The 22010-nt window shown below is 42.7% G+C and overlaps 2 protein-coding genes across 2 annotated transcripts; one reads left to right on the top strand and one right to left on the bottom strand.

Moving 5' to 3' along the window:
• The first annotated feature begins 265 nt into the window (after nt 1-265).
• LOC134755628 (gamma-1-syntrophin) lies at nt 266-21387 on the top strand. Its single transcript, XM_063692122.1, has 14 exons — nt 266-737; nt 3331-3474; nt 4563-4722; nt 5786-5911; nt 6671-6786; nt 7456-7600; nt 7710-7780; nt 8222-8338; nt 9099-9257; nt 9357-9602; nt 18390-18505; nt 19005-19095; nt 19901-20021; nt 20963-21387. Exons 1-13 carry the CDS (start codon nt 702-704, stop codon nt 20012-20014), a joined length of 1641 nt encoding a protein of 546 aa, XP_063548192.1. The 5' UTR covers nt 266-701; the 3' UTR covers nt 20015-20021; nt 20963-21387.
• LOC134756165 (potassium/sodium hyperpolarization-activated cyclic nucleotide-gated channel 1-like) lies at nt 13102-17248 on the bottom strand. Its single transcript, XM_063692994.1, has 6 exons — nt 17143-17248; nt 16215-16438; nt 14637-15601; nt 14486-14572; nt 14178-14284; nt 13102-13213 (listed from the first exon to the last, which is right to left on the bottom strand). The coding sequence occupies exons 1-6, from the start codon at nt 17232-17234 to the stop codon at nt 13102-13104; spliced, it is 1587 nt and encodes a 528-aa protein (XP_063549064.1). The 5' UTR covers nt 17235-17248.
• Nucleotides 21388-22010: the final 623 nt, after the last annotated feature.

Raw genomic sequence — 22010 nt, 5'->3', positions numbered from 1 at the left:
TTATTCCCCACCGTAAAACTGTATGGTTTATGGTGGGCTACAAATCTAATTGACCAATCATATTGTCGCGTTGCGTATGTTCTGTCCCTCACGGGCGCACGCGTATAGCTCATCTATGTAATGCTAGGTCTATGTGTAAACCGGACTTACTTAACGTGCTTGTGGTTAAGTAATTTTAAAAAACGTTTCAAGCGTATGTACAAATACATCACTATGCTCATGCTCGCTTGAGTGAGTCGCTTGCTCGCTAGTCTCGCTCGCTCCATTGCATTCGTATTGTAAAGTAGGGAAGGGATTTCTATTTAATAATAGGTCATAATGATTGTTTTCACTTAGTAAACAATGTCTATCAGATCAACAATATCGTTAGCAAACAGAGTAGATCCACGATGATGTCTAAGTGGCAAATATTTGAAAAACCGTGATTTATGTGTTGTTTTGGTGCTAGTTAGTTATATTGATTTATCGTAAGCCAGTGACCTGTATTTCGTGTTATAAATGTGTTACTCGTAAATAATTAATGAAATCATTAGAAAAAGGCCTGAGGATCGTTGAAGATGACTTTCTGACAATAATATCAACGTATTACCTAGTTATAAATGAGAGAAAGCTGTGAACATGGGCACGGAATCGGAATTTTCTAAACAGTGTTGAATATATTCTTAATAATTGTCATTTTGTTATGGTGTTCTTGTTTTAACATGATGACGCCAATTGAAGAAAATAAAGATGACAAGGTAAGTTTAAAATTATAACTTTTAAATTAATAATATAATATACATTATACAATATTTATTTATAATTTAAAACAGGCACACATAAATTTATAAATATAAATAAAAACCGGCAAAGTGCGAGTCAACGCGCGCACGAAGGGTTCCATACCATTACGCAAAAAAATCATGTTTGTTGTATGGGAGTCCCACTTAAATATTTATTTTATTCCGTTTTTAGTATTTGTTGTTATAGCGGCAACAGAAATACATCATCTGTGAAAATTTCAACTGTCTAGTTATCTCGGTTCATGAGATACAGCCTGGTGACAGATGTACAGATGGATGGATGGATGGACAGCGAAGTCTTAGTAATAGGGTCCCGTTTTTACCCTTTGGGTACGGAACCCTAAAACCAATAAAACTAATTTAAATTAAATTACAGCAGTGACTAAGAAATATTTTAAAAGTGTTTATATCTAACTCTATTTAAATAGTTAAACTTAGTAATGATTTATGAATACCTAGCTAAGAACTAATGGCTCTATACCGTGTTTTTTTTAACTGTTAATTTCAAGGGTGCATTCTTGAGGTTAAACTCGATTTCAATTATTTTTATCTGATAAGGTCCATACGAGTGTTTATACGAGTACTTGCTTTAGGCCTGATTAGTGTTTAGAACGATATGAGTTCATACATTTGCTGCTAACCTAGGGTTGCATAGGGTCCATATGGCCAGTTTGGAAATGAATTCTTGCTGGCCACACTTAAGAGGTATCCAATTACAATTTGCATTTGCATTTGTTTTTTTTTAACCACATCGGTGGCAATTAAGCATACGGCCCGCCTGATGGTAAGCAGTTACCGTTGTTTCTCTAACACAAACTGCTACTTATTTTGCTGCTTATCAATTTCATTAAGTGTTATTTAAATACACTAAAAATATATGTATAGCCATTAATGTGCCAGTGATATTTATGTAGTTCCATTGACTGCACATAGATCCCATTACCAGATCTCAGTTCTGGCAAACACATCACTTTAATTAAGAACTTGCTCCTTTTTTGAAAGTTGGTTAAAAATAGGTATATAACATATAGGCTCCAGTGCCCAACACAGCTCCAATAATCGACATTTTCAATCATAATGTCATAGCAATAAAGTTGACAGTGAGGTGTCAAATACTAGTTTATTATTATAGATCTTAGTACAGGGGTGACATCGTCACTGAGTGACGAAACCCCATTAAAAAATAATAGAAAAAAATAAAATAAAAAGGTGTCGAATATTGGGTCTTAACATGTCGATTATTGGGGTGTTTACGCTATAGGCCCCCTCATCGTTTTCGATGATGGTGACTCTAAATAAACATTATGAACTTTGTCCATAATGATAAAAATACGCTAGATAAAAATAGGTAATGTGACAAGGTAATGGCTAATGGTTAAATAATGAGTAATGGGTTTAGTATTTAAAGGCACTGTCTGGTCTATTGGTATGGCAGAGACACATGTAAACTATTGTTGTATAGTACATCCTTATTACTAGTGTACGGACAGGTGGTGGCATTATGGACAGAGAGGACAATGGGGTCGCCTAAGTGTACTTTGTTATTGAATGAAAAACAATTAAATGATTGATTTATCTAAAATACCTATACACTTCTTATTCAAGTAGTGCCAAAGTTTTTGGAATGTAAATATTGAACTATTTTTCATATAATTTGTCAATTATTTAAGACAAAGTTAGACCAATGTATAACAACTACAAATGCCTATAATAAACAGTTGTCTAAATTGACAGCATCACATTATAATTTCGTATCCATAATTAATGAACTTTTTAGCCAGTAATAATGCGGGTTGTATAAGCATATGGTTAGTATGTATATCAATTAAGTGTAAAAATTGTAAAATAAATAGAATAACATGTAACATAACATTAAGTAAAAGTCAAAATATACTTTATTCAAACAAGCACTTTTAAATTGTCAAGTTTTACAAATATTACCTTAATCTAAATATCAGAGCAATTTATTGATGCGGTTATTATTATTCTTAAAAACATTGAATTATTATAGATGTCAAACTTAATAATAAAAATTTCACAAAAGGAAAGGGAAATTTTATAAGTAATGTCATATAAAATTTGAATTTATTCATTAAATCATAAAAAGTTTGTAGATAATAACGATTCTATTTTCTTCTCTGTTCAGATTGCCACCATTGATGTCCCTACACTACTTATAACATTAATTAGCCACTCTCAACCCAAAGTACCAAGACAAATACAAGTTTTATTTGTCAAAGTACAATTAAATGGAAGGCAGGTTTCAGGGCAGCTAAATGTTAAAAAAATATTTAGCTTCTAAGCTTCAGGGCAGCAAAATGTAAAAAAAATTATTCACATTACATAATATATATAAACATCTTAGGGTCGCTAATAGGTACCAAATTTCAACTGAATCAGTCCAGTAGTTTTATAGCGAATTGTGACAGACTGACACAGACACAAGTGATCTACAAGGGTTCCTTTAAGAGGTAAGGAACCCTAAAAAAGTGATTAATAATTTAAAAATAAACTATATTTTATTAACTAAAAGTGTCCATATTTTCAGATCCGCATGGGCATGGTGCAAGTGTCGGACGGCAAGTCGCGGCCGCGGCCTGCGCGTCTCGTGCTCAGTATGGACGCAGTGACGGTTCAGCGAGAAGTACCCGTTGTGGTGCCCGTGCGGGACAAGAATGTGCCTCATGCTAGGGTTAGTCCCTATTTTTATTATCATCGGTCGAAAATAGCTCTGAGGTTGGGGCCAGGATGAGCAGGTGGGTCGTGTGACCTGTGCTCCTAGTGGTGTCACTAGGATATGAGGGTAACACCAGCGCTGGGAGAGTAACACTGGTATAACTATGATGTAATTTTATTAAAAGTAAGCTTTACAGTTCTTACAGTAAGCTTTAAGATGACTCATTTGTAAGATGCTGCAGTGCTGCTGGTGCAACGCTGCTTAAGTCTCTGACAATGGGAGTAATAAAAAGAAGTGTTTAATTTATGGTATGAGTCATAATACCTAAGTAGTTTAGGTTCAATTAAACTAGACAGATATTCTACGGCGTGAACGTTTTTGAGTTGATCTATGATCAGTGTTGCGAACGCAACCTTTTATTTGTATAATGCAGTAGCTAAACGCAGCGGTCGGGCTCGCTTACTATGCGGAGGCTTATTTAAATGCACCAATAGGAGCGCTCCACATAACCTGTATCGCGGCCAATTAGAGGCACCTAAATTTAGACTACCTTTTTACCATTCAAAATTAGCTTAATCACTTGCATCAGCCTCCATACCATTAACACCACTTCTACACTTTTAACCGTTTACGTCAACTGTACCTTGTAAAGTAACCAGCACCTATTAATTATAAGTTTACTTCAAATCGAAGTCTTTTTATTTGTCGTCGAGACCTGCACGGCGGCTACAATCAGTCTCATTTTTAGGGTTCCGTACCCAAAGGGCAAAGTCGGGACCTATTACTAAGACTCCGCTGTCCGTCTGTCCATCCCTCTGTCTGTCTTTCACCAGGCTGTATCTCGTGAACCGTGATAGCTAGACAGTTGAAATTTTCACAGATGATGTATTTCTGTTGCCGCTATAACAACAAATAAGAACGGAACCCTCGGTGGGCGAGTTCGACTCACAATTGTCCGGTTTTTACCTTTATCAAATAACAGGCGCAAAGTTCACGTACTGTTTGAGCATTTAATAATATGGCAGCATATTATGGTATGCCATGTTGGTGGAATATCAATCACATTGCCTTAAATGTTATTGGGTAATCACTCTTATTTTCAGGAGCGTATGGTGCAAATAACCAGACAGAAGGTGGGCGGCCTTGGACTCAGTATAAAGGGCGGAGCGGAACACAAGCTGCCCATCCTAATATCTAAGATATACAAGGACCAGGCGGCGGACCAAACCGGACAGTTATTTGTCGGCGACGCAGTTATTAAAGGTGAGGATGTTGTGTTTCAACAAACAATTCCGTATTTTGAGCAAAGGCTAAACGCTGCGAAATAGAGCAAAAACAAGTTTTGTATGAAAAGCCTAAATTCGCTGTATTTTTTTAAATATGGTATCTGAAGCTACTTAAACTAATTACAGACCTAGATATACCTTATCCCATTGTAAGTACAAAGTTTCAGAGCAATCTAGCTAGTCGTTTTAAAATGAGAGCGTAACTACGTTTGTATGGAGAACCGAGCTTGCCGGGTACTCTTAATTGAAACTTTTATCGTACATTTGTAAATAATAGTAATTTGTAGCTATATCGGGAAACCGTGACTCTGTATAGAATTAGAGCCACTAGAAGCTGCTACATAACATTTCCATTAAAACGAGTCTGCTCTGCACTTTTGCTTGTTACTAAGTTATGAATATTTTAAGCTTTTCCAATTTCAGCCGCTTTAATACCTACTGTTTTCCAATTTCAACTTTTCTAACAAGTTTAAACTGAGTAGCTCTCAGACTTTTCAATTCAAATTGCCTCCTAGTTAGATTGAATTAGACAGGACGTCTGGCGTAATTGAGGGCAATCAAGCCTAGACAGACTTCTAATTGCTCAACTTGTATCTTGGCTTGGCCAAATGAGCTAGGAATTTTTAAACATCTTTAAAAGAGGCTGTTATTAATTCAATTGCTTTTCACCCCTGAACTGCACCATTCTCATTAATCGACGAGTGTGACTTGGCGAGTTGCCAAAAATCGGCTTCCATATTTTTGCTTTGAATTTTGCAGTTGTCAATAAGTATAAACAAAAAAAAAATGTATGATTATGAAAAAAAAAACAATTTTAGGTAGTACCTAAAGGTAGGTGTATTAAAGGTATAAAATAACAAGCAGTTTGCTGCTGAAGTTTTAAATGAAATAATTTAGGAAACAAATACGGTCTTGCGCGCAATACTATACCGTATATTATAATTTCCACTTGTAGGTATGCAATAGCCCGTGCGTGTATTATGTGTGTCTTTAATTGTTTTTACTGTAAAAATAATAATAAAGATTTTTTATTTATTTAGTAAACGGCGAGTACATCACAGCCTGCTCACACGACGATGCCGTCACCATTCTAAGGAACGCGGGTGATATTGTCGTCTTGACGGTCAAGCACTACCGAGCAGCCACGCCTTTTCTGCAGAAACAAGGTACACCACTACCTCCGAACACTCTCCGTGATTACCTATACAAGTGGTGGCGTTAGGTGGCAAGTACGTAACAGCTTGGTCACACGAAGATGTGGTTATCTGTGTTAATATACTACGGGACGCAGGCGTCAATGATACCTTGACGATCATTCATTATCGACCGGTCGTCCTTTCAACAGTAGTTTCAGTACATACTGTCTTCATGTTATATGTCTTTAACACTTATCGCTTTCAGTGCCAGTGCAAGCTACGCGGTACGTTCGTAGTCGGTAACCACTTTTTTTTAGCTTTGTAGCGAAAAGCGCCTACGATCAGAGAATACGCGTAGCGGGTCGCTAGCAGTGAATGTCTTAAGTTCATGCCGCCTACGGCATGCTGCCAGAAATATTGGCATAATGACTCGGCATCGGCAGGCGGTAAAAACTTACCCTTGGTAAATCAGAATTCCGCCTACGTGCATGCATGTTGTTATGGGTAAACACTCACTGCTTATGCCTCTGGGGTTTCTACCCATTGCTGTATGAGCATTTTGCCGCAGCCGTCATGTTGCCGCGGTAAATCCGAATGCCGACTACGTGTATATTGGTATGGGTACTCACTGTTCATGCCGCTGGCGTTTCTTTGACTGTCGCGAGAAAAAAAAAACTGACCGAGGTTGCGGGCAATGCAATGGCTGATGGCGTTTTCAGAATCCAATTTTTCTTGACTATTAGTTCCTATATTACTTTGTACCTACTCTATTTTATCTGTTATTTCCAGCGGACGGCGCGTCTGACACAGACAGCAGTACGGGCGACGAGCACCCGTCCCTGCACGGCAAGCCCGTCGATGCCAATTGCAATGAGAAGGCCGAACAGACCAATGGCGGATGGCAGGTAATTATTACGTGCTTTGGTCCCGGTTGACGACAGTTGCTGTGTCCCGTTTTATTAGAACTGTTAATGTTGCTGTTTTCTCATAAAATTTGACGCCTTACGCACCATACGATGTCCTCAGTCTGTTACACTCGAATAGATCTTCAGCCTGAGTACTGGTATTCCGTCTGAAACCTCTTATCTAGACTTTATTTACCCACTTACAATATTAAGGGTCGGTTGCCCAAACCATGTACCACCGTTAAACCGTTTGCTAAATTTTATTGTATGGGAAGTTTCATAGTTTACTGCTGATGCTGATTAGTCCGGTAATTGTGGTTGGTGCAACTGGCACTAAGCATCGGTTGCACCTGACTATTTCTCACTGTTGAAATAAAAGCTTTTCTTATCGAGAAAGCATATTACTCTATAACAGAATTTTTGACTGAATTACCTAATTAAGATTTATTGCATGACATAACCCTGTTTGGACTATTATTGTTTCTCTGTGATATTATGATTAGTGTGTATTTCTATTGATTTTGTATGCCAATAGTTACGACATAGTGATACTGAAATATTTATTTAACATCTTGTAACTTACCTATGTTGAAGAAATAAATCTTTGAATCGTATGGGAAATTCCCTTCAAATAAAACCTGTAATTGAGTGTCGTATCTCACATTTGAGACGGCGTGGGGAGAGGAGGAGAGCTCCCGGCCGGGCAGCGCGGCCGGCTCGCAGCGCTCGCGGCCCTCGTCCGTGGCGTCCGACCGTCTGGGGGCCGACCACACGCAGCTACACGGACCTAAGGAGTGGAAAGACGTAGTTTCCGGTATGTGTTTCGGTGCCAGTGTCAAAACCAGCCTTATACATACATTTACACCTTGACTCTATTAAAAATCGGTACCGATAAAACCAATCATGATTGTTTTTGTTTTCAGTACCTTTAATGATGGGATATGTCACAAGATATGTCTTCGGAACGGACAAGCTGAGGCCGGGCGCTTTTGAAGTAAGAACGATCAACTTTTTATTTTATTATTTAAATTTAAAAAATCCTCTCAGCAATAACGCTTCGCTTTGATTTCCCTTTAATAATTTACCATTAACAGCAGTTTATAGTCTTCATAACAAGACATGAATAGGTAGTCTCGCCTATCATTCGAGGGTAACGTTAATTAAATTTTTGAGTTCGTAAGACCTGAATTGGCCAGCCAAAAAACGACTTTGGTGTTTTAAATTTAGAATTTTAAATGCTATTGCTAACCCCGGTATCGCGTCCGTGGGACTCAAGGTCAAGGTTAACCTTTCAAGTGGCATACGTAATTTTTGAGTTGAATGAATTTCGATTTTATTTTAATTAATCAAATTCCAAATTTAAATGACGTTAATTGTCCGCGAGGCGGTTTCTGCCACTTCAAGGGTCAAATGAACCGTTCACTTACATCGGCAGGTGCGCGGCGCACGGCCACAGATGACGACGGGCGTCATACACGCGGAGGACCCCGCGGCGCTGTCGCAGTGGCTCAAGAGCATATCCGACAACATCGTCGGCCTCACCAATCTACAGGTATTATACCTTGCTTAGCGCCACTAGCACCATCCCACTAACCCGGGGTGAACCCGTTAATATAATGTCAAATTGTACTGATAACTATGGTAACTAGGTTTAACCGATTGACGTCGGGTTAGTGAATGGTGCAAGTGGCCCTTAGTAGACTTTCTACTTTATGTTTAAGTTACTAAAATGCTGGAGCGGATGACATGTTCGATTTTTTATTGTGTTAAGGTGCAGTAAGTTCGTGTTCTTCTCACACTCTCACTGAGCGTATAAGCGTGAGCGAGATGGAAGTGCGTATTATAATTTATAGGGTTACGTACCTCAAAAGGAAAAAACGGAACCATTATAGGATCACTCGTGCGTCTGTTTGTCCGTCCGTCCGTCTGTCCGTCTGTCACAGCCTCTTTGTTCCGAAACTACTGGACCAATTAAGTTGAAATTTGGCACACATACGTATAAGTCTGTGATCAAAAGACGGACATGTAACGTGTACAAATAAATGTGAAACAGGGGCCACTTTTCGGAGGTAAATGAGAAAATTAAAAAACAATGTTTTGCAAACTATATCGTCTCATATATCAAATGAAAGGGCTTATTGTGAGAATCTCAAATATATATATTTTTATAATTTTAAGATAAACAGTTTAGAAGTTATTCAAGAAAATATGCAAAACATGAGCAGTTTCATTCAAGTCTTGAATGTATAGACTTGAATGAAACTGTTTTGGAAAACGAGTAGTGTGTAAGTGATTTGTTTGTCCTGTCCCAGATGAAGCTGTTCAACCGTCAGCTGGCCGTGGGCGAGCGCATCGAGTACATGGGCTGGGTGCACGAGGGCGTGCTGTGCGGCGCGCAGCCGTGGCAGACCTACCGACCTAAGTTCCTGCTCCTCAAGGGCACCGACGTCATGTTGTTCGATGTTCCCCCGGTAAGACAGCCAGGGAGCTGGAAGATGGAATTGGATATATCCCATCCAAACAGGCTGATGAACAGGATGTTAGACTTATACCTACTTTTTTGTCCCCAGATGAACATCGCCGAGCTAGCAAAATGTCCAGAAACCCTCAAAGTGTACCAGACCATGTTCCGCACCGTGAAAGAGAGCGAGACAGTGGATTGGCGGCAGCACTGCTTCCTCGTGCAGAGCAGCGGCGCCGGGCCCGGCGGCGGCGCGGCCGGCCCGCGCTACTTCAGCGCCGAGACCCGGCGCGAGCTGCTGCGCGTCGAGGCCGCCTGGACCAGCAACATAGTCAACTCCGTCACCAGGCTGCAGGTACACTAGAGCGGGACGGCAGACCGGCGGCACTGCTCTCGTGCCGGGACCGCGCAACTACAGCGCGGAGAACCGGCGCGAGCTGCTGCGCGTCGAGGCCGCCTGGACCAGCAACATAGTCAACTCCGTCACCAGGCTGCAGGTACACTAGAGCGGGACGGCAGACTGGCGGCACTGCTCTCGTGCCGGGGACCGCGCTACTTCAGCGCCGAGACCCGGCGCGAGCTGCTGCGCGTCGAGGCCGCCTGGACCAGCAACATAGTCAACTCCGTCACCAGGCTGCAGGTACACTAGAGCGGGACGGCAGACTGGCGGCACTGCTCTCGTGCCGGGGACCGCGCTACTTCAGCGCCGAGACCCGGCGCGAGCTGCTGCGCGTCGAGGCCGCCTGGACCAGCAACATAGTCAACTCCGTCACCAGGCTGCAGGTACACTAGAGCGGGACGGCAGACTGGCGGCACTGCTCTCGTGCCGGGGACCGCGCTACTTCAGCGCCGAGACCCGGCGCGAGCTGCTGCGCGTCGAGGCCGCCTGGACCAGCAACATAGTCAACTCCGTCACCAGGCTGCAGGTACACTAGAGTGGGACGGCAGACTGGCGGCACTGCTCTCGTGCCGGGGACCGCGCTACTTCAGCGCCGAGACCCGGCGCGAGCTGCTGCGCGTCGAGGCCGCCTGGACCAGCAACATAGTCAACTCCGTCACCAGGCTGCAGGTACACTAGAGCGGGACGGCAGACTGGCGGCACTGCTCTCGTGCCGGGGACCGCGCTACTTCAGCGCCGAGACCCGGCGCGAGCTGCTGCGCGTCGAGGCCGCCTGGACCAGCAACATAGTCAACTCCGTCACCAGGCTGCAGGTACACTAGAGCGGGACGGCAGACTGGCGGCACTGCTCTCGTGCCGGGGACCGCGCTACTTCAGCGCCGAGACCCGGCGCGAGCTGCTGCGCGTCGAGGCCGCCTGGACCAGCAACACAGTCAACTCCGTCACCAGGCTGCAGGTACACTAGAGCGGGACGGCAGACTGGCGGCACTGCTCTCGTGCCGGGGACCGCGCTACTTCAGCGCCGAGACCCGGCGCGAGCTGCTGCGCGTCGAGGCCGCCTGGACCAGCAACATAGTCAACTCCGTCACCAGGCTGCAGGTACACTAGAGCGGGACGGCAGACTGGCGGCACTGCTCTCGTGCCGGGGACCGCGCTACTTCAGCGCCGAGACCCGGCGCGAGCTGCTGCGCGTCGAGGCCGCCTGGACCAGCAACATAGTCAACTCCGTCACCAGGCTGCAGGTACACTAGAGCGGGACGGCAGACTGGCGGCACTGCTCTCGTGCCGGGGACCGCGCTACTTCAGCGCCGAGACCCGGCGCGAGCTGCTGCGCGTCGAGGCCGCCTGGACCAGCAACATAGTCAACTCCGTCACCAGGCTGCAGGTACACTAGAGCGGGACGGCAGACTGGCGGCACTGCTCTCGTGCCGGGGACCGCGCTACTTCAGCGCCGAGACCCGGCGCGAGCTGCTGCGCGTCGAGGCCGCCTGGACCAGCAACATAGTCAACTCCGTCACCAGGCTGCAGGTACACTAGAGCGGGACGGCAGACTGGCGGCACTGCTCTCGTGCCGGGGACCGCGCTACTTCAGCGCCGAAACCCGGCGCGAGCTGCTGCGCGTCGAGGCCGCCTGGACCAGCAACATAGTCAACTCCGTCACCAGGCTGCAGGTACACTAGAGCGGGACGGCAGACTGTCGGCACTGCTCTCGTGCCGGGGACCGCGCTACTTCAGCGCCGAGACCCGGCGCGAGCTGCTGCGCGTCGAGGCCGCCTGGACCAGCAACATAGTCAACTCCGTCACCAGGCTGCAGGTACACTAGAGCGGGACGGCAGACTGGCGGCACTGCTCTCGTGCCGGGGACCGCGCTACTTCAGCGCCGAGACCCGGCGCGAGCTGCTGCGCGTCGAGGCCGCCTGGACCAGCAACATAGCCAACTCCGTCACCAGGCTGCAGGTCCACTAGAGCGGGACGGCAGAATGGCGGCACTGCTCTCGTGCCGGGGACCGCGCTACTTCAGCGCCGAGACCCGGCGCGAGCTGCTGCGCGTCGAGGCCGCCTGGACCAGCAACATAGTCAACTCCGTCACCAGGCTGCAGGTACACTAGAGCGGGACGGCAGACTGGCGGCACTGCTCTCGTGCCGGGGACCGCGCTACTTCAGCGCCGAGACCCGGCGCGAGCTGCTGCGCGTCGAGGCCGCCTGGACCAGCAACATAGTCAACTCCGTCACCAGGCTGCAGGTACACTAGAGCGGGACGGCAGACTGGCGGCACTGCTCTCGTGCCGGGGACCGCGCTACTTCAGCGCCGAGACCCGGCGCGAGCTGCTGCGCGTCGAGGCCGCCTGGACCAGCAACATAGTCAACTCCGTCACCAGGCTGCAGGTACACTAGAGCGGGACGGCAGACTGGCGGCACTGCTCTCGTGCCGGGGACCGCGCTACTTCAGCGCCGAGACCCGGCGCGAGCTGCTGCGCGTCGAGGCCGCCTGGACCAGCAACATAGTCAACTCCGTCACCAGGCTGCAGGTACACTAGAGCGGGACGGCAGACTGGCGGCACTGCTCTCGTGCCGGGGACCGCGCAACTACAGCGCGGAGAACCGGCGCGAGCTGCTGCGCGTCGAGGCCGCCTGGACCAGCAACTCGACTTGTCAACTCTATCACCAGGCTGCAGGTACACTAGAGCGAGACGGTACTGCTTGCTCGTGTAGGCGAGGCCCCGCGCGACTTCAGATAGAGTAAACTGACAGCACAAAAGTTTGAAAGTAGTAGATTTTAAAACATAAAAAGTAGACAAAACAAGAGCATAAAACAACTCACTTCACCTGAGGCGATTTCGCGATCTATGTCGAGCGAAGCGAGGAGAATATCAATATACTCCTAATACCACGACCACCAACTCACTCAGAGTATTATTATATAGTAGTATTAAATGTCTTCTCAAAAAGGGCTTATGTTTGTTATGGTGTTCAGAAATAAGCCCTCTTGAAAAGACTCTCCTCCAATATTATTATTATTATAAATTCGGCCCTGCCCGCTGGTTTCATAGCATATTTTGGAGTCGATTGCTGTCAATAAAGGTCATAATAAGTTATTTTTTTTTTCTTTATACACTAAAACCTAAAGCACTATTTCATGCAGCATACGCATAGACGAACCATGCAAGCATAAGTAAGGATGATATTCCATCTGTCCAGTATCTTGGTCCAGTGTGTTATTTGTCTCACATTTTGCTTCATGAGAGAGTGAGACGCAATGACATTATAAAAATAAATTTGACAGGTGGAATACATGTGAAAATAAATCTTGACTTTAATTCATAACGGCTCGGCCACGACTTTGCGCGACTGGCGACGGCGGCAGCGATAATCGTAGGTTGGAGCGGAACACAGCGATCGGACCTTTCGTTCCCACCTATGGTTGTCGCCGCCGCCGTAGTAAGGTAGTTCATTGTTATCGTCGCCCGGGGAAGATTCGCGACACGGAGCGGCGGTGGTTCTCCGTCAAGCGTTGTTGTATTTGCGGATAAATCTGGACGCACGCTGTGAAGTCTGCATTCGATAAACTGAAAATAATAGTAACAATTAGGGCTCATGCACTGGCGTTTGCAACCGCGGCCGTACGCCGCGGGAACAGTGCCCTGTTTAGCGAAGCTTGTAGCTTGTAATACAAGTGGAAGTCCCTTTCTAACAAGAGCTGTCAAAAAGTGAGTTCCGCTTGTATTACAAGCTACAAGCTTTTGATAAACAGGGCACAGGTCGCCATTCCATTTTACAAGCTTCACATGTCTGTATGTAATCAAATCTTGCAAGCTAAATTAGACCCATTTCCCATTATTCGATTGAGCTGAAACTCCAAATACTTATGTACGTTGGTTGGGTGACAATGCGATATTATGGTACCATCCAGCTGATCTGATGATGCAGAACTTAAGTGGTCATAGGAACTCTGTGATAAACTAACGCTACCTCATTGTGTTTGGGTTCGTTATAATGGACTCGATGAGTATTGTTGACTGTGGACATAAAAGTACAGTCAGCAATTAAATTAAAACTTCTATAAAAATATTCAAAAAACGATGTAAAAGGTTCGAAACGTCGGGATGTATTATAAATTCAATATACGCGATATAATCCGTTTTCATAGTTTTATTTTAATCCAACACATAGTTTTAAAATGAGAGCGGAACTACGTTTGTATGGGAATGTGCAATTCGGCCGAGCTTGCCGGGGACTTAACTGCTGCGGTGGGGCAGTAGGCCGTGGGCCGCTGGAGGCCCGCCGCCGCGGTTATCATACGCACTTTCAGTGCTAGTGCATAATTGTGTTCCACCGTATTTTCTCGGAAGCGTTCGTATATGTAATGCTAGTTCAGTCAAAGTCACTTTTTGTACCGATACTGACTGAAATAGCAAGACACGTTCGTAAGTTTCCGTGAAAATACGATGAAAAATAATTATGCACTACATCTGTACCTTTAACGAAGTAAGCTTAAACCTTTATAGCTAGTAATATAGTTGGGCTGCTAACGTGTATATCTCGCTTATCTCAAGCGCAGTGACCGTCGTTGTTGCGGGCTCGTCGGGACGCAATAGCGCTGCCTCGCCGAAATGTGCTCCGTCGTTTAAATGCTGTACCTACAAATGGGTTTGTTATAAGTACATTTTTTGCCGAGGGATGGATAGAAAGGCATTTTACGACGAGCTACGAGATGCCAAAAGCTGCTGGCAAAAGGTCCGAGTAGGCTTTAAAATTGAGATAAAGGTGTTGTAGCTAATGGCATGCACGTTAAAAATATATATACCTCTTTACTTTTTATTTTTCTTTGTTATATTTACCTCTCTACCATGTTCATCTGTAAACACCACAGTCCCATAATAAATGAAATACATGTTTTCAATCAAGTGCCCACGTTTTATCACCTCCTAAAAAAAACAAAAAGTGTTATCACGAATATTTAAAGAATTACAAAAGATGATTGAACAGTACCTGTCCCGGTATAAAGACTTCTTGCTTCAGTTTAAAGATGATAGTGTTAATCAGCATCATTGGAAACCCTTTAAGCAGCGGTACAGTCACAACTAGTCGCCGGCATGTATGCATGTTGATATCTTGCTTAATATGTTGGTTGATAGTATTCAAAATATAATTCTCGTCCATATAACTTCCACCAAACTTATAGTTGATGAACAATCTTATTTTATTCTGCAAACTCTTCGGCAGGCGTTTGACGCTCATGTATTTCTCTAAATCCTTCATTGAGCCGTCAAATATGAAATTTGATTGCGAACACAAAATTAAACGGAGAACAGTCATGAAGCAATATATTAAGAAGATGAGGCTGACGACGTCCGTGATGCAATTCTGGATCATCTCCGGCATGACATGGTTCCGCACCGGGGACACATAACCTGCGCCCACGCACCTCCCGCATACGAAGTATAGATTAGTGATGTATTTGGTGAACGCGTCCACCTCAGGGTCGACGTTTAAAAGATTTAGCCACTCTGCCTCTGCCTTCCCTACGTTATTAAGGTCATAGTAATGTACGCAGATCACTGGCACTTGATACTGCCAATAAGTCATCCAATTAAAAAAAAATACGAGTCTAATGATGACCGTAACGATGACAGTGCAGAAATAGGGGACTTCAAGCTGTTCCATAATCGATTCACGTATCTTTAACAATACTCTGTATCTGAGCAGTTTCGTTGAGTGAAAAACTGTGTGCGAAGGGTACCGACAGTCACTGAAAGGCTGGTAAAGTTGCCACGGTATAGCAGCGATCAAATCGTTGAAGAAAGGGCCTTTGATGTACTTGCGTGCAATCTTTCTGGGCTCGAGAACAATTTCTTTGTTGTTCTCGTCATTGTAGCCCGAACAAAAGTTGATAATGATCTCGCAGAATGTCAAAAAGTCTGTTGCCAAGATTAAAGGGTTCGCTGGGTTTGGACCTAAAACAATAACATGTCGCACATGATGCTATTAAGGCCGTTCCATTGGTTTGCCGCTGTCTCTGTCACATTTCGCAAGAAAGAACGGGAAAGATCATGCGCGCCAAGTGTCAATTTTGATCGAATTTTGTCGATTTTTATTTATTTTAAAAACGTTACCCTACAATATCGAAATTCGAAAGCTATGAAATTATTATTTAAGTTAAGATTGTTTTTTCTTCTTTTTTTGTTTATAGTATCACATAATAAATAACCGAGTAAAGTTGGATTAAAAGTCCGAGTTAGAGGTTACTTTGGGAATTAATTGTATCGAGCGAAGTGTCATAATTCGTGTATCGGAAGCTATGATATTAAATATAATATAGTCAAGAACTACATATATTTTTTCCACGTCTACGAATATCAACGCCTCTTAGAAAAACAGGATTATATAAGATTTTTCGCCTTCTGGCTCAGGGAACCGCCTTAAGTAAAAACAACAAAACTACACTGGAAATTGTTTTTCAAGGAATGGATAAACCTATTTTCTATCCATTTAGTTTGTATCTGTTTGTTACTGACTGTAAAATAATAAAAAAGTTAACGTAAATAATAAAAATGTTTAAGTACATACAATTCAAAAACACCTCCAACGGCGCATAAAGTCCGGCGAAAGCGTTGACCACCCACAGGAAGCACTCGAAGTAAAACTTGGCCGGGCTGTACGGGTGCCAGATGAACCAGTGTCCCGAGGCGATCTGCCGCTGTCGTTCCAACTCGAGGCTCTTGCGGCTTCTCAGGAACACGAGCGTGCCGTGGTGCCAGTCGCAGGGCAATAAAAGGTTACGCATATGACTCCTACGCACAATTTTATTGTTGAGCTTAGAGGTTCATTTACCAAGGGGTTTTGGGATTGAGAACTTACAACAGTAAAAAAGATCGCCAAGGAGCATTTAAAATATAATTTTCTACGGGTTTTAAATAGATCAGTAACCCTATGTGATATGCCGCTGTCGCTCCAACTCTAGGTTCTTGCGGCTTTTTAGGAACAGAGGACCGCGAAAACCGAAATTCGCAAATTACGGGGATCTTTCTCTTTTACTTCAATGAAGGCGTAATTAGAGTGACAGAGAAAGATGCCCGCAATTTGCGAACTTCGATTTTCGCGAATATAGCCCCGTGCGAGCTATAGTGCCAGTCGCAGGGCAACAGGAGCATACGCATAAGACTCCGTACAGATTTATTGTTTGTTTTGCTTCTCATGGTCGAAGTCGCCTGAGAATTTACAGCTGTAAAAAGGACGCCGATTTCGCTTAGGTCTAGTATTTCCATTGCTTTAGCTTGAGACAGAATTGGAAGGACTTTCTACTTACTTAGTTCTTGAACTTCATCCGTATGTGTTTAGGCAAAGATCTTTATAAAGACAGTTATTATCGGACATAATCGATAGCTTTATGAAGTCCACTGTCGTGCATAGCACTATGAACGTAGGTTTACAATTGTCTCATAATCAATAGACCTAGGTCTCGCATTATCTAGATTGGGAGTGCATCGGTAACTACCTTATACGTTGACAGTAGTTGGCCGTCGGGTGTAGTTCGTCCTCATAATCCGCAGGCTTAGACAGCATGCACGCATGCTTCGTGTGTTCCATCTTCTTACAGATTTATAAATAATATATTTCGATGCAAATAAAGATTCAGCTTTATCCGTGACTGTCGTAATGACATTGACGGATACTTAACTGAAGTTCGTTTGTGGCAAGTTTGTGGTTGGTTTGTGGTATCGATGAAAAAAGTTTGAAATAGACTTAGAACTTCAAAACCACATTTCGACATCACTACTAGTCTGTGCGGAAACAGAAGAGTCGTGAAATATATGGGAACCGATACATTCTACCTATGGATGGTATAGAAAGGATGCCAATCTCTCATGGCAGAATTGTTGCAAAAGTGACCGCTTTCAGCTATAAATAATAGTTCCTAATTTCTCCGGTGGCGCTAGGTAGGCTCTGAGACCAAAGAGTACTGTAATATATAGGAGACTATGACATGAACCATAGAGGTATAATAATGTAGAGTTGAAATCCCTATAGGGGCAGCAAATAACCCGACCAAATTACGTAGGTTGTTTCTGGTATGTTGTCAGGAATGTTAAAAGGTGTTTTTAATTTTGTCGCATTGCGTATGTTCTGTCCCTCACGGTCGCACGGGTGCACATCTATATAAAATACTAGGTGTAGGGTTTAGGTACTTCAGTGTATGGTGGCGCCGCCTATTTACTGTTTTTTACGGTCACTTTTTGATACATGAAGATTCATTTCCTTAACTCTACCTTCCATAATTCTACCTACGACTATTTCTCTTTCCGCACACTCTACGGTTTCAGCATTTTATTTACTGTTTTGCTTTATAGTTTACGTAACAAAACTAAACTTTAAAACAAATTTCTTGTAGTTATAATTATTTTGTTTAAACAGATATCAAACCTTTTGAAGTTAGTCTTCCAACGTGACCATATCAAATCTGGGAGCCGATGTTTGAATTTGAGCGCTCGATTTTGTCACTCGAACATCTGTGGAAAACGACGAATTGATATTATTTTTGAAATACGAGTAATAGAAATTGGGAATCTAGTGATATTGACCACTCGTGTTCATTTCTATTAGTAGAATTTAAATGCCTAGTAGTGGAGATATATTGAAGGGAGCCACACGAAATGGAGCGATCGATATTCAAAAATGGGCCCCCAGTCCTTACGTCGAAACGTGTAAAAGAAGGTTTTATCTAAATTAGCATTTATTTCGCAGAAGAAAACGTTCACGGTGGTGCACGGCGGGCGGGCAGCGGGCCTGACGTTGGACTGGTCGTCGGGGTTCTCGCTCAGCGAGGGCACGCCCGGGGCGCCGCCTGTGTGGGCCTATAGGTAAGACTTTCACAATTTTCACACTTCATTTAACAAATTACTAATAATTAAGGAAAATTCTAATTGTCCAGAATTAATTATAAAAAAAAACAAGTTCTTATTTTGCGTAATACGACGACACGGCTCAAACTTCGGACGTAATTATATGTAGATTTTATTGACATCCAAAAAATTGTTCTCACTAACCGATTTTGCCCTTGACATATATTTCCTTGTTGCGCTGCGAATTAACTAAAATGTCTTAACCTCGTAAGGCCCAATGTGAATTACAATGTACACTTCGTTTAAATCTAATTAGAACCTTTCATAAACCGAATAAAGTAGCATTTCTTTTGTTTCATTGCTTTTTCAAACAACTGTAATTAATCTCAATTCGCTATACAACAAGGTTCAAATTAAAAATAGGAAAACTAAACCTCAGACTAACAGAACATTGTGACCACAAATTCTATTAATTATCTTCTGTTCCTAACTCATTTGTATTTTTGTATTTGTTCAGGTTCTCACAATTGAGGGGCTCGAGTGACGATGGAAAGTCGAAGCTAAAACTACATTTTCAAGACGCCGAGACCAAGGTCATAGAAACAAAGGTACAGTCCGAGTTAGAGGTTATACTTTGGGAATTCATTGTATTGAGCGAAGTGTCATAATTCGTGTATCGGAAGCTTATAAATTAAAGATAATCAAGAACTACATATATTTTTTTCACGTCTACGAATATCAACGTCTCTTAGAAAAATATGATCATATAAGGAGATTTTTCGCCTTCTGGCTCAGGGAACCGCCTTAATTGGAACTATAATCAATCATAAACATTTTTTTTAACGTTTCTGCTTCATTTTGTGACATACATAAATAGGCGAATACTAAACAACCGACTCACTTCGTGATTTGATATTGCATGACGTCGTTGCGTCACTTTCGTTTGACATATTGAGAAAAGAGATGCAACTAGCGCAACTCGATAAATAATCACTATACAACTCTCACAAATAAATGCCCTTACCGGGATTCGAACCCAGGACCATCGGCTTCACAGGCATACCAGTCACTAGACCAGACCGGTCGTCACACGTTTACTAAACTACTACGTTTTGTGTATTTGGCAATCGGCGTATCTAAACGTCACTATTCCAACCATTTAACCCTTTGACCGTATAAATCCCAATACATTTCAACAACCCGAAAAAAATGTCATATACGAAGAAAAAGTGACCAAGGCCTCCAGTGCCCAGGGCTGGAGTCTAACCAGTATCTCAGTTCTGCAATGGAATTCCGCTATGTGCCCATAGAACGAAATGAAGTTCATAAAAATACCTATCTAATGACCTAACTCTCAACTTTGTTTTTGTACCATTTTGACGCATAGTCCTTTCTAACAATTGTTGTATTCAGGAGCTGGAATGCCAGATCCTGCAGAGCTTGCTGTTCTGCATGCACGCATTCCTCACCGCCAAGGTGGCGTCCGTCGACCCCGCCTTCCTCGCGTCCATGCACCAGAACAATTGACAGTAGGGTAATTATCACTATACAGAACATTATTATAGATTATCTAATTATAGTTAGACGCAAACCAAACTGACGACCGAGGTTATACTCGTATCTCTATCTCTCTCACCCTACCTTCTACCAAGCGAGCGTGAATGAGAAGTATTACGATCCCGGTCGTCCGTTTGGTTATTAGTGACGTTTGGCTGTCCGCGTCTCCCCTTCCGACCTAGATCTTATAAGCTTGAGAGATTCCATGTGAGCTTTTCTCGCAAAAAGTATTTCTAGACATACCTTTTTCAGACGAGTCCACAGTTTCTATAATAAATATTTGTTCGATATTGATCCTTTTAATAATTCAATGTTTAGTCTAAAAATGCTAGTAAAACGTACTCTTTTAGTAATTCCTAACTGTAGCAATACATTTCGACATAATAATAAACAGCGTGGCCCGTTTTCATTGTCCTTGATTGTATACTTAGTTATGTATTCTTAAACTACTACGTTGTTTTTACCTAGCTTTTTATTTTCATTTTTATTTTTATTTTTAATTTTATTTCAGTAATATTGTGTTTAATGAACCTCAAGGTCTGTTTGTATTAGTTCTGTTTTGTACATTGTGTACAACATATGTAACATGTTTATTATGACTGAATGTGTTTCTAAATAAATAAGAATAATAAAAAAGTTGTTCCCACATACAGAACATACGTCATTAAAAACTCGTTTTAACATTCCTGACAACACAAAAACAACCTACGTAATTTAGTCGTGTTCATTGTTGCCCACCAAGCACTGGTGGGTAACAACAAGTCAGATATGAAATATGAGACTATGACAAAGTCAAACAATAATATTTAACGCTTTCTCTGCTACTACTATTAAAAGTTCCATTAGACCATCACGTTCTGTCATTTCCTCTCTTTGATACGATAGTCGAATAACTGTGTATTATCTTTTCATTTTCAGAGACCAGCGACTAAACATGTACAGGACGTTTAGTCGTCGACAGCAAGATGAAGATCTTAATGAGGTAAAAATAAAGCTCACTTTGCTTTGACAAATTTTGTCCCGTTGAAGCGTTGTTTATCGTTTAACTAAAACTGTTACATTTTTAATTGTTCCAATTGTTAATAAATAGGTACATTACATTTTGCTGAATAAGCTTAGCAAAGTGGATATTTGGACTATGGGGCAAACCTAGGGTGATACGTGTTTGTATGTACACTCTCACACACCTCATGTAACCGAAAAAAATACTTTATTCTTTTTAGTCTATACCAAGTACATACAAATTCGTATCCGTTAACGTTTTCCCTCTAAACCCATTAGGGTTGTAAGTCATGTTACTTCTGTCATAATGACAGGTAGCTGTACAATCAGCAGCAGAAGTTGCTAAGCGGGCGAGGTGTTCAAAATGATCTTGGCGTGACTTTATTGTTAAGAAAATAAGAGCGGTCAAGGTAATTTTGAACACCTCGCCCGCTTAGCAACTTCTGCTGCTGGCTGTACTTTCAAGGTATCTTAACATTTTCAAAGGTTAGTATTTTTCGAAACTTAGCGAATCAAGAGACTCCCGTTTTTTTGTACAGTCATTCTAGTCTAGCATCTAACGATTTTATGTCGTATTGATAAATTAACAAATTCAATGCCAGCGCGAGCTAGCCGAAACACAGGGAAAACCCGTATGCAACGAAAAGCGCCTACGAACAGAGAACCCGCCTAGCGGGTCGCTGTCAATGAATTTGTTAAAACAGTTTTCAATTTCATCTGAACCGGTAAAAAAATGTGGCTAACAATTTGATATCTCAAAAGAGATCAAACATTATATTGAATTACGGACTAATTCTACTTTCTGGCTTGAAAAATATACATCTGCCCTTCATATAGCGTTAAAATGACAAAAGTTCATTAATATAAAACTTTTAAAAATATTATAGTGTTCTTTTAGAGAAGAATGAACGTCAAATCACTCGAAATTTTGGTCAAGCATCCATGTACTCGTAGAACGTATCCA

Source organism: Cydia strobilella, chromosome 3, assembly GCF_947568885.1.
Source record: "Cydia strobilella chromosome 3, ilCydStro3.1, whole genome shotgun sequence".
Taxonomy (NCBI): Eukaryota; Metazoa; Arthropoda; class Insecta; order Lepidoptera; family Tortricidae; genus Cydia; species Cydia strobilella.
The sequence above is the reverse complement of the archived record's forward strand: the minus strand, read 5'-3'. Positions and strand labels throughout refer to the sequence as shown.